At 52.3% G+C, this 13,127-nt stretch overlaps 1 protein-coding gene and 1 long non-coding RNA gene across 2 annotated transcripts in view; one reads left to right on the forward strand and one right to left on the reverse strand.

Moving 5' to 3' along the window:
• Nucleotides 1-9,816: 9,816 nt before the first annotated feature.
• Nucleotides 9,817-13,127, forward strand: part of LOC116557819 (putative alpha-1-antitrypsin-related protein) — a 5,842-nt gene continuing 2,531 nt past the window's right edge. The window contains exons 1-2 of the mRNA XM_032287531.1: nt 9,817-10,475; nt 11,943-12,213. Coding sequence (XP_032143422.1) covers nt 9,821-10,475; nt 11,943-12,213 — 926 coding nt within the window. The 5' untranslated portion in view covers nt 9,817-9,820. The remainder of the gene's footprint in view (nt 10,476-11,942; nt 12,214-13,127) is intronic.
• LOC116557820 overlaps nt 12,040-13,127 on the reverse strand; it is a 19,265-nt gene continuing 18,177 nt past the window's right edge. Inside the window, exon 3 of the long non-coding RNA XR_004271710.1 lies at nt 12,040-12,127. This is a non-coding gene — a long non-coding RNA (uncharacterized LOC116557820). The remainder of the gene's footprint in view (nt 12,128-13,127) is intronic.

Consider the following 13,127-nt stretch of genomic DNA (forward strand, 5'->3'; position numbering starts at 1 on the left):
GGGGGGGGGGGGGGGGGGGGGGGGGGGGGGGGGGGGGGGGAGGAAAACACGAATTGTAGATTTTAAGCCTAAATAAAGGAAACCTTGGTTTGAAGGCAAGCTCTGCCAGCAGGGGACACCCTGTGAGCCCCATTTGTAAAGAGGACAACAGTCAGGGAGCTTCCAGGCTTCTCACACCGGAAACAGGAAATACAGATTACACATTGATCCCCTTCCCAGGAGCAACTTGATCCTCTCCGTAAATCTGAGCAGGGAGCATTTATTCAAACGACAAATTCCTGGGCTCCTATGGGAATCCACCGGGATCAGTCAGGGGTGGGCAGAGCGTCGCGATAGCCTAATTATGAGGAAGACAAATGTATGTCACAAGTCCGTGATGTGACAGACATAAGATCTGAGCTTCACCGTATCCTCCAGAGTTTTAAAAAAATGTATTCAATGTCTAATGCAATCTCCACACAGGTCCTGCAGGACACAGGCTAGGAATCGTTACGGAACAACAAACAAGCAGACGCCAGCTGCATGTGGGGATGGAGAGAATGAAACCCAGGTCCATCCGTGGGAGACTGCTGGTCTCTGGCAGTGGGGAGCGGTGAGTAAACGAGGCCTGCATCCCTGGATCTGAATGGAGAGGGTCAGGGTGCAAGCCAGAACTTTTCAAAGGCGTGAGAAACAGTCAGCATACACCCACAGATGACCTCAGACACCCCAAGGGCTCCTTGAAAGGCTGAGGCGTTTGTGTTGTTCTCTGTTGGATAATTCACAGGCCCTGGAGTAAACGCAGCACGCTGCAGGACCCAGAGTCAGGAGCAGCTTCTGCAGGAATTAGGGCCAGTTCTAAAGGGACAAATGGGATGACCCTGGGTAGAGAAGTCAGGGAAAGGCACTCTCACTGAGGCAAGCTCCCCACCCCCAGCAGGGACCCAGGCAGCAACCTGGAAAAGCAGGAGTTTTCCTATGATATCACATAGGAGAGGGCAGGCTGTGTGATCTCAGGGAAGTCCCTCAACTTCTCTGTGCCATAGTTTCCTCACCTGCAAAATGTAAATCAAATTTGAGATCTCAGTGAAATGACTTATTTCTCTAAAGTTCCTTGTCCTGGTCCCATGCAGCCCAGAAATCTTCCTCTGGCCTCGTTGTGGAGCTGGATAGGCCTGGCCTGAATCTCACATTGCTGGAGATGGTGAAGCTGACCAGCATGAGACGTCAGTTTTTAGAAGCCCAAATTCCAATAGGCATAAGCCACACGCTCCCATATCAGCTTTATAGAAATAAAAAAATAACATGTCATATCCATTTGTCCTTTTCCTCAAATGGGTGGCACTTGGGCAGGGTAGAGGGGCTGGTTATCAGGGAGCCCAGGAATTCCCTCTGGGAGCCATGCTAGTTGGAATGGGGTCTCTCCCAACCAGACTGCCAACTCATGTGTGACAGGCAATTCTTCAAAGTAAAACGATGGTGTCTAAGGTGACTGCCCTCAGCGCTGCAGCTTCCTTCCCTGCCCGGGGCTCTCTGGAAAGTCAACTTATCTTTGACTCAGCCCCTGTTGTCCTACCAAATGCCAGTTTTGGGAAATATGAAGAATCCTGTGGGTTGCCCAAGGCTGGGGACTGTGTCAGCATCTGGCGGATGAGCTTCTGCAGGGCCTGCTCCACGTTGGACACTGGACGTTTTTCTCACCAAGCATGCTAGGCGTGAGCTGTGGGCCACCAGCAACCCTTATGGTTTCTAGAGAAATTAGCTCTGCAGAAGGTCAGCGTGACCCTCAAAGCGGAGCATGTGGTGAGGTGGTGTGGTTCAGAGGAACAAGTAGCCCATCGAGCCAGCTTTGCCACTTAAGAGCCATGTGACATTGTGGGAGACCAGTAGCCTCTCTGAGCCTCAGTTTCCTCATCTGTAGATGCTCAGAGATGCTGACAGCAGACACTTCAATGGCAGCGGGAGTTTTCTGATAACTATCATTGATACCACGCTTACTACTGAAATCATGACATCAGGAATGATTAAAAGAACTAGAGTCAGATGGTCTGGAGCAGGGAAGCTGAAACCTCCTTCAGCCTGGTTGCTGGGTCCGCAGAGTGGGTAGATCCCCTTTGTTCAGGAATCAACCCTTGCTGAGGGATTGAAGCCATTGAGCTGTGAGCTTCCTGGTGACTGCAGCACACTCTTGCCCATCCCGACTGATACAACCAGAATTCATGAAGTATGTCAAAGAAGTCTTCACCTACTATGTAGGCCTGGAAGGGTGGCTAAGATTTGAAAATCACAGGGAAGACTGAAGGAATTCTCACAAGGAAACTCCATTAGAAAATTCTAGTTACAAGATGCTCAGCACAGGCCATGCAGAAATCAGCCCAGATCGGGTGGTGAGCAGGAAAGGGAGGGGTATGAGTGCTGAGTCACACAGGAGAGACTGATCGAGGCTCAGGCCAGCAAGGGGGCGGCCACCACCCCACGCTGCATTGGCCAGCAGCTTCCAGGGGCATTTGCTCTCAGAAGTCAAAGCTGATATTCCAGAATGGAAGTGCTCACTGTTTAGGATGATCTAGGAACACTACCAACATAAGGGAATGAATGATCAGAGCTAATAGAATTGTGTTTAAACTCTGTTGGACTTCCTTGACAGAGGGCATGGGGAGCAAACAAAGTCAGCAGTGTGTATTAAGTAAAAAATATTTTTTTCCCTTTTAACTGGCAGTTAATACTCTCAAAATTGTTCTGAGATTGATCAAGTAATCAAGTAAGTGTCCTTTGGCATTAAAATATTACAGCAAAATTGCTAAGGACTTCTTAGCAAAGTGTAAAGAACACAGGAATCCCAGCTCCACCTTCTCCTTCACGTGCAGACCTGAGTGGGCTGTTACACCTCTCTGTGCCTCAGCGTCCTCACCTGCAAGGCAGATAAAATAATACCTAACTCATAGGTTACTTTCATGGATTAATGTGCAAAGCGTCACACTAAAAAAGTGCTGCTATGTAGATGACCATCAAACATTAATGAAGACTGTGGATTCCAAAAATACTAGTCGTGGTGAGTGGTGTGGCTGCCTTCCCCCAGTGCCCAGTGCTCTGGGGGGAAACTAACGGAGGAATAAATTACAGATATTCACACGATTGTTACCAACAACCCTGAGCCGGGAGTCAGCCTGGGATCTGTTCTCAGGTCTACCACTAATGTGCCACCTGACACTGGGGTCGTCCCCTCCCCTCCTTGAGCCTCAGTTTCCACACCAGAGAATGTGAGCATTGAGGCGCCTGGAGTCCTGACATTCCATAGAGCTCTGATGGCTTCAGACCGGCCTCACCCCAGCCTTTCACCTGTGCGCCCTGTGCCACGGCTGAGCTGGGGCAGGGGAGGTCCAGGGAAAGGGCCCAGGCTGCTCTTCAAAATCACACCTCACATTGAGACCGATGCATGGAGACCACAGCTGAAGGAGAAGAGGTGAGGACCCTGTGGGAGTCCCCTGTGGCTGCCGTAGCTGATTACCACAAGCTCTGTGGTTTTCAATAGAAATGCATTCTCTTACCGTTCTGGAGACCCGATGTCCAGAACAGTATCACTGGGACAAGGTCAGGGTGTCAGGAAGGCCGAGTGCCCTTGGAGGCTCTAGGGGAGGTGCCGCTCCTTCCTCTTCCAATTCCTGGTGGCTGCTGGCATTCCTTGACTTGCTGCCCCTCCAATCGCAGCCTCTGTGGTCACACTGCCCCCTCTTGCTCCCCCTGTGTCAGGTCTCCCTCCACGTCCCTCTCAGGAGGATACTTGCGATGGCATTTAGGACCCACCTGGATTCTCTTCCCCTATCAAGACCCTTAAGGACAGCTGCAGGGACACTTCTCCCATGTACCGTAACCTATCTGTGGGGGGCACTGTTGAGCCTGAGGCAGACAGTACTTTACCAGTGAGGGGAATAATGGGGCTGGAGGAGGGAAGGAAGGAAATGAGTGTGAAGGAAGCACCGCAGAGGAGAGCAGTGGAAGCCCAGAGCAAAGACTGCTTGCGGGGTGTCAAGGGAGGGCCGAGGTGCAGGAGAAGGAGGAGGGCTGGAGGTGGCCGGCCAGCAGCACAAGGCTCAGAGCCAGGGTGAAACTCCCCCCACTCCCAGGGATCAGAGAGAAACGGTGGGGGGTTCTCTCAGGGAGGGGCCCCACAGGGCCAGGGCCAGATCTGGAGGTGGGTGTGCCCCCCTGGGGGTGCAGACTCACAACCCCTCCAACAGGGAGCCTCTGCAGGTGTGAGCCAAATGGAGATGAGCTCAAAGGCCCAACTACCAGGCAGATTCTGCAACAAAAGTGACTTCAGAGGTGACATGTGTGTAGCCTCAGGAACGGGGTATCGGTGGCCTTTGTAAACCCACCCTGACGTGGTGTCTAGGTCACAGTCCCCTGTTCCAGACAGAGACAGGCTCCAGCATCCTGAGGAGGGGCAGGAGGGCAGGCCCCTTGCTGAGCCTTGAGTCTCTCTCTGTTCAGCAAGCACCCTCTCCCAACCATTCCTACCACCAACATTTCATTCTACTCCTTCCCCCCTTGTGGGGGGGGCAATTGCAATTTCTTTCTTAGCCCAAAGAAAGGAGTAGAAACAAGCTGCCTTGTATTGAAGTGGACTAGGCTGACCTAGACTTATTGGGAGCCCCTCCCAAGGGCCGGGGCTCCTTCTCATTATCTTCTCCATCCAGATGGCTAAGAAGTTCTGCAGTTTCTTTCAACTCACGAGGTACTGTCCTGGAAGCTATTTCCCCATGAGGGGAGGTAGGGCAGGTGTTATCAGGTTCGCTTACAGGTCGTCCACAGAGGGTCCGACAGAGAAATGGGTGATTTGGGGAGCTCACAGGGCTGCTAGGAGACACAGCCTGGCCTTAGTCACCGCAGGAGGGCCCAGGCCGGTGTGAGTGCAGGTAGGACACTGTGGCACTGGGTGACATGGACAAGCCACTGTCCTGAGCCTCCCGTTCTCTGGCAGAGAATCATGGCCCTCGCCCTACAGAACAGGCTGTCCACAGGTGATGGCCGGTTCACCACAACACCTTCCCTCTGTGCAGGCCTGGGCCCCAAGGTGTGTGGCCTTTTGTGGTGTCTGTGTGACCCAGGAGAAGAGGTCCTCCACCGTGTGTGTGTGTGTGTGTGTGTGTGTGTGTGTGTGTATGTGTGTGCATGAGTCTCTGTGTGATGCCATATGTCCGTGTCTCTGTGTATTATCATGTAATTGTATGTGTCTTTCTCTGCACACGTGTGTGTATAAGTGTGTGTGCCTAGGTGCACATGTGTCTCTGTCTCTAGGTGTTTCTATCTAGACTGAGGGTGTGTGTGGGTTGTGTGGGTGTTTCTGTGATTGTGTTGCTGAGTCAATGTGTGTCTGTGACTGTGTGTTAAATGAAACAGATGCAGATGTAGTGACAATGAGGGGTTCTTAACTTCCTTTATCCTCAAACAAGGATCCCTCACTGGAGTGGAAAGAAGGAGTCCTTCCCAGTCACACCCAGGAGCTCTTGGGTGGCACTTGGCAGCTGGTGACACCACCCTAAGTACCCACACAAATGGGCTGTGGAGCCCAAGCAACAAGGAATCCAGCTGCTGGTGAGAGATTCCTGGGCCAGGGTCTTGGTAGACACAAGCCTGGTGACTTCAGGCAGCTGGTGACTTCAGGTAGCTGGCGATTACTGGGCATCCACCAAGGGTCAGGCATGGTTCCAGGCCCCTAGCGTGTATAGATTCCTTGGTTCCTCTCGTCACCCCTCTGAGGGCACATCAAGGAGAAAGGAACCTGGATCTTGGAAGGCCATGGGGCTCCCTTCCACCCACACTCCCACACGGCCTCGCACAGCCTGGTTCTGCTAAACTGAGCTCACCCAGGGAAGAACTTCGAGGCCCTTGGGTGAGATCAGGCTCACTGGAGACAAACATCTTGGCAGGAGCTGGAGGTGCCCCAGGCTGATTTCTGGGACAGGGGTTCCTGGACACAGGCACTGAGCGTCCCCACACCCCCACTCCATAGGCTAGTGAGCATGAGAAGCCCTGAGAGCACGTGGGGTGTGGCCTGTGTGCAAGGCAGCGCAGTGAGCCCCTCTGTGGAACACACAGGCTCTGCCGGGTGAGGAATTCTCCCTCAGCCTCCTCTGGAGCTGACGCTGGGGGAGAGCGCCGGGAGCCTCCCTGCCTGGATATATCTGCACTTGACACAGCAGGAAACTGAGGCACACAGAGTTTTAGCTCCAATTGGCCAGAGCCAGGCTTTGAACCCAGGCATCTGAATCTCGGTGATCCTGCGGGACAGAGTGAGTTGGGGAGTAGAAATGCATCTCTCACAAAGTGCCCTACACAGGGTGGGTCCCTGCAGAGGGTAAGTGCCTCTGCCCTTAATCTCTTGGTTACAACTCCTGGCCTGAAAGGGAGAGGTGAATTCACTAAGTCCTCTGCTGGCCTGACAACCTTTACAGTTCCCTCCTGCCCTCGCCAGGGTGGGACTCCCCTGTGGTCTCCTGATCTTCACCTGTGTCTCCACCTGCAGAGGCAGGAAGGACTCAGCCTTGGGGTTGCCCCCTTGCTCTCCAACAGGCCCCTCTGTCTCAGGCTATTTTTCTTTTTATCTTTTCCTTTTTTTTTTTTTTTTTTTTTGAGAGAGAGTTTTGCTCTGTTGTCCAGGCTGGAGTGCAGTAGCGCAATCTCGGCTCACGGTAACCTCTGCCTCCAGGGGTCAAGTAATTCTCCTGCTTCAGCCTCCCAAGTAGCTGGGACTACAGGCATGTGCCACCATGCCCAGCTAATTTTTTTTTTTTTTTGTATTTAATAGAGACCAGGTTTCTCCATGTTGGTCAGGCTGGTCTTGAAATCCTGACCTCAGGTGTTCCACCCACCTTGGTCTCCCAAAGTGCTGGGATTACAGGCGTGAGCCACCGTGCCCGGCCAGCCTCTTTTGTTCTTACCCTGTCCCTTGGAACTTCCAGCCTGAGCCAGAGTCCAAGACCCTGGTGGACCCCATGGCCACTCCCTAAGGGTCTCAGAGGAGGAGGGGTGCCCTTTTAGCTCTGGCCCCTCAGAGCTCGTTACCCACATTCCAGAGGACACCATGTTCTCTCCCACTGCTGTCCGGGCCCCACTTCCTGCATTTTCCCTTGATTTCTTGGTTAGGACTCCTGGCCTGAAGGGGAGAGGCGAATTCATTAACTCCTCTGCTGGCCTGACAACCTCTTCAGTCCCCTCCTCCCTCTCCTACCTGGTTCCTGGCCCGCTCCTCTACCTGCTGGGCTCTCTCACTGGTCCTGAAGTCTTTTGGTTGTGAAACTCACCTCCCTCCTCCCTACAAACGCTGCATCTGAGTTCCCTTCCCACTGTCGGGCTTTACGTTTATTTATTTCACTTAGTTCTCCCACTATTCCCATTTCAAAATGAGGAGGGAGAGGTGAAAATATTTTTCTGAGCTTACATCGTTGGTGAGTGACGGAGCCTGGATGAGAAACGAGGTCTATTGTCACCACTTTCTCTCCCACACACTCATGTTACTCTGGAGAGATCGAGCTCTCAGGTTCCTATTGCTGTTGGGCCCAGAGCTCAACCAGCAATGCCTTAGTCTCCCCTGAGCTGAGAGCAGCTGCCTCAGCCCATGTGTGTGGCAGGGACCCCAGACTAGTAGTAGGGCACGTCCAGGACGGGCTCCAGGGGCTGGGGCTCCAGTGACTCCACAGTAGACACAGCCCCTGACTCTCCCTGGGGGCTGTCGTTAAGCCCTGGGTCAGGGAGGAGCCTTATGGGTGACAGAACTCCATCTCAACACAACAGCCCTGGTGGCCTGTTGGCTCCTGGTTCTGCTTGACCAGCTGTGTGGCCCTGAGCAAGTTACTCAACCACTCTGAGTTTACCTTTCCATCATGTAAAAACGTAGATTACAAGACATAACTTTAGATGAAAGCTGATGTCTGCGATTGCTTCTAGAAACAGGCTGTGGTGTGCGGCCAATCTCCTTACGGAGAACTGGGATCCAATCTCCTGAGACCTGGGACAGCAGGCACAAGGCAATCCTGGGGACACCAAACGGGGCCCCTATCCCAAAGGAATGGACTTCTCACACGGCCCGGGCCCAGGCAGATGCAGCTGGGCCTCACTTGACTTAAGCCCACTCTGAAAGGAGAGAAGCTTCTGTCCAATCAGGGAAAAGGAGGCCTTCAAGACAGCCAGGGTGATCTGAGCCCCCGCCCCAGGGGTGCTCCACAGGGGGCATTAGCAGGGCCAGGGGATGGTTTATCACCACCCCATGAGTTGAGGGTCACTACATGACTGGTTTTATTGAGAATGCTGTCAGACATCCTAGGATGCACGGCAGAGTCCCCCCAGCACAGCCCAGCCCAATCCAATATGTCCACGCAGCCAGGATCAGGAGCCCTGATGTCCTCCAGGCCTGGCCAAGGGCAGCATCCAGGTTCACAGCCTCCGAGGAAGCTGTACTACAGCTCTACACAAAGCACTTGGCCAGCAGCTGGTGGCCTGGTGGCTTCGGTTCTGCTTGACCAGCTGTGTGGCCTTGGGCAAGTTACTGAACCGCTCTGAGTTCACCTTTCCCATCTTATAAAAATGGAGATTTCATGGTATACCTTTAGACCAAAGGCAGTGCCTGTGACTGCCTCTGGGAGGACAGGGCTGTTGTACCTTTATCAGCAGCAGCATTTCCAAGGCCGGAATGTCACCGGGCTCAGACAATACTCAGTACAGGCTCCAGGGTCCTGTAAAGTGAAGGCTGCCACAGTTGGGAGGAGAGGGAAATGCATGAAGTGTGAGGAATCTGGGGAAAGCCTGGGCAGAAATCAGGTGGGCTGCGTTTACACAGCGCCTCTGAGCTCTGGCCATGCGTCACGGCACAGTATCCTGTCCCTCTAGGGACAGAGATTCTCTGTCCATTAAATAAGGGAAGCCGGTGGAGATCTCTAAGGACTGTTGTGATCTGTGGAAGTCGTGTGATGCTGATCCTGACTTAACCACTTCCTTAGTAACTCTGGGCAAGTCCCTTAGGCTTCCTGTGCCCCAGTTTCCTCTTTTCTAACATAGGGGCCGGGTGCGGTGGCTCACGCCTGTAATCCCAGTATTTTGGGAGGCCAAGTGGGGAGGATCACTTGAGGTCAGAAGTTCGAGACCAGCCTGGGCAACATGGCAAAACCCCATCTCTACTAAAATACAAAAATATTAGTCTGGCATGGTGGTTCACGTCTGTAATTCCAGCTACTCAGGAGACTGAGGCAGGAGAAACACTTGAACCTGGGAGGCAGAGGTTGCAGTGAGCCAAGATCATGCCACTGCACTCCAGCCTGGGTGATAGAGCCAGACTCTGTCTCCAAAAAATAAACTAATGTAAAATAAAATAATAAGGTAAAATAAAATGGGGCTGTGGGATGTGCACCTCAAGGTCATTGCAGTGGTAAGTGGAATTGTGGAGAGCAAGCACTCAAGACCCAGCCTGCCAGGGTGAGAGATGCTGGCTTTTCCTGCTTGCTGACCTTGGACATGAGCCTAACCTCTCTGGGCTTTGGTTTCCTCCTCTGTAAAAGGAGGATAGTAGCATTACCGCCACAAAGGATTGTTACAAGGAAGCAATGAGTTAACACACGCGTGTGCTTAGAACAGTTCTTGGCATATGCTAAGTACCTTATACATGCTTGCTGTCTTTCTCATTCTTTCAGTGATGATGGTGTAGGAAAGTGCTTGCAATGGGCTGGGCACATGATGGATGTTTAATAATGCACGGTTGCATTCACGCAGTGTCAATCCTGGTGACTGGGAGTCATCGTGTGCCCTGACTCGGGGCCTGGCCCCGCCCCCGTCTCTGTCTTGCAGGACAATGACATTCTCTGTCTCATGGGGCGTCCTCCTGCTGGCAGGCCTGTGCTGCCTAGTCCCTGGCACCCTGGCTGAGGATCCCCAGGAAGATGATGTCCCAGAGATGCATGCCTCCCACCGTGATCAAGGGGCCTGGGAGGACCCTGCTTGCCAGAAGGTGTCCCATAACATCACCGACTTCACCTTCGATTTGTACAAAGAGCTGGCTGATCTATCAAAACCCAGCAATATCCTAGTTGCCCCAGCAAGCGTGGCTATGGACTTTGCAATGCTCTCCCTGGGGTCCAAGGCTGACACTCGCACAGAGATCCTGGAAGGCCTGAATTTCAACGTCACAGAGATGCCTGAGCCCAAGATCCATGAATGCTTCCAGCAATTTCTCCAAACCTTCAGCAGGCCGAACAGCCAGCTCCAGCTGACCGCCGGCAGTAGCCTGTTCATCAACAAGAGTGTGAAGCTAGCAGACACGTTTTTGGAGGATATCAAGAGGCTATACCACTCAGAACCCTTCTCCATCAACTTCAGGGACACCGAGGAGGCCAAGGAGCAGATGAATAATTATGTGGAGAAGAGAATTGCAAGAAAAATAGTGGATTTGCTCAAACATCTGAAAAAAGAGACCAGTCTTGCCCTGGTGGATTACCTTTCGTTTCACGGTAAGGTAGCACCACCTGCCCAAGCCCGTTCCACTGAAATAACCCGAGCATAGTCTCAAACTGCTAGTTCTTAAGCATTCCTACACAGTGAGATATGGCAGGGCATTTCACATGGATTCTGCATTTTTTCCAAACACAAACAGTAAAATACTTTGCATGGTCAAATAAGACAGAAGAAGGATGAGTTCAAGACAGCCAAACCATCATCTCCCCTACAGACCTTGTCAGAGCATTATTAATTATTGCATTATTAATTACTGCAATAATGCATACTCACTATTAATAATGAGTGTTATTGTCCTAATACTCTGGAGATCCCTAGCAGGGAGGAGACAGATTATGAAATGCTTCCCACACAGTAGAGCCAGAACAATATTTTGTGGCACATGCATGACAGGATACTTTCATGGAGCATACTTTAGATGACTCCAGCGTCCCAGAAGCAGTGTGAGCTTTGTGGTTTGAAATGTTGGGGTTCAAATCCTGCATTCTACCTCTTTGAGGTGCTGATTTCCCATGTTAGCATGGACAAGATAGCACCCTTGCTGTCAGGCTTTTTAAGGATTAAACAAGTGACAAAGATCGTGGGGACGGTGTGTGGCATACAGCAGGTGAGGGACTCTTCTGTACCTCAGCTGCCTTCCTGCTCCTCAGGGGTTACAATGTCAGACTCCTGGGGGCCCCAGGGCATTCTAAGCCAGCTCCTACTGTCCCAGGAAAATAGCCTGGGGGAGGGGAGGTGGGAGGCAAGCCCAGGGCTCCTTCCTCCACTCTGAGGCTCCCTTGCTCTTGAGGCAGAGAAGGGCAGTGGGGAGCAGCCAGGCTGCAGTCAGCACAACTGAGGTCCCAGCTCTGCTGCGGCCTTAGGGCAGGCCCTGTCCCTCTTCAGCTTCACTCTCCTCCTTCTGACCAATGAGAAAGCTGGGCTCAGGGGTCCCTGAGGCGCCTGCCCACTCTGCATGCCTTGATGGTGAAGCTCTCTTGGTATGGCAGACAGGAGGCTGCCTAGGCACCTGCATGTCCCCTGCTGATCCAGGGAAAGGCCTCAGGAGTAGTAAGCAGAATGCTGTCGCCTGTTGCTGAGGGAACCAGCCCTCTGCGTGAGGCAGGAAGCCTCCAGCCAAAGGTGGCAAGGCCTCGGAGTTCCGACTTTGCTCATCAGCTTTCCTTAACCATCCCCGAGCCACTATCAAATAAACAAAGCCAAATATAAAAGCTTTTTCTGTGGTGCCAGGATTCTGCCAATTAGTTCAAGTCTGTAGAAACTCTGGATTCTTCTTTATCTTCAGATGATTCTCACAAAAGCTGTCCAGCAGTGAATAGTTTCATTCGAATCCTATTTTACAGAGGATAAAGCTGAAGCAGAGGGAAGTGTCTCACCAAAGGGACTCAGGGCTCTTTTCATTCACACACACTTCCAGCCTTTTATCCCATACCTGGCTGATGCCCACCATCCTTTCTTTCCAGGCAAATGGAAAGATAAATTCGTGGCTGAGCGCATTACGCTAGAAGGCTTCCATGTGGATGATAAGACCATCATCAGAGTGCCTATGATAAACCGCCTGGGGAGATTTGACGTCCACCGGGACAAGGAGTTATCCAGCTGGGTGTTGGCACAGCACTACGTGGGTAACGCCACTGCCTTCTTCATCCTGCCCGACCCAAAGAAGATGCAGCACTTGGAAGATAAACTCACCTACAGCCACTTTGAACATATCCAGAGAGCCACTGACTTAAGGTGATTTCCAGTTCAGGGTCTGAGTCAGGAGCTGCCCAGACCTTTAAGCCATGTCAGGAGTGAGGCCCATCAGGACTGGCTAGAGGGCTGGGGAGGGTGGACCCCACATCCCTGGGTCACAGCTACTGCAGCAGACAGATGCCATCACTGAGTTCAGGTGGCACCAGCCATGCCCCATGAAAGTATCCAGGGGTGAGGAGTAAAGGTCTAGTCCCTGGGGACTTCCCACTCTAGCGTGGACACTGTCCCTTCCCAACATCCAGTGCCCAGGGCAGGGACAGCATCACCATCACACGTTCTGACAGAACCAAGAAGGAACAGATGGGCTTTCTGGCAAAGGCAGCAGTGGAGTGTGGAGTTCAAGGGTAGACTGTCCCTGGGGGAACGGGGGAAGAGCCTGTGTGACACGGCCCAGAAAAGCAAGGGTTGGAATTGGAACAGCCAGGGCACATTAGCAGAATGCTTGAGTTCCTCTGTCACTTTATCAACCCCGTAGTAAATGATACTTGAACATGAGCCACACATTAGTGTATGTGTGTGGAGTGTGCATTCGTAATTATGCCCATGCCCTGCTGATCTAGTTTATTTTGGTCACTGTAAAACAAAGATGAAAATGCAAAAGGTGTCTGGGTGTGGTGGTTCACATCTGTAATCCGAGCACTTTGGGAGGCTGAGGTAGGCAGATCACCTAAGGTCAGGAGTTCAAGACCAGCCTGACCAACATGGAGAAACCCTGTCTCTACTGAAAATACAAAAATTAGCTGGGCGTGGTGGTGTGCGCCTGTAATCCCAGCTACTCAGGAGGCTGAAGCAGGAGAATAGCTGGAACCTGGGAGGCACAGGCTACAGTGAGCCAAGATCACCCCACTGCACTCCAGCCTGGGTGACAGAGCAAGATTCTGTCTCAAAAGAAA

The sequence above is a fragment of the Sapajus apella genome, unplaced genomic scaffold (assembly GCF_009761245.1).
Source record: "Sapajus apella isolate SASKATOON/1434 unplaced genomic scaffold, GSC_monkey_1.0 scaffold20, whole genome shotgun sequence".
Taxonomy (NCBI): domain Eukaryota; kingdom Metazoa; phylum Chordata; class Mammalia; order Primates; family Cebidae; genus Sapajus; species Sapajus apella.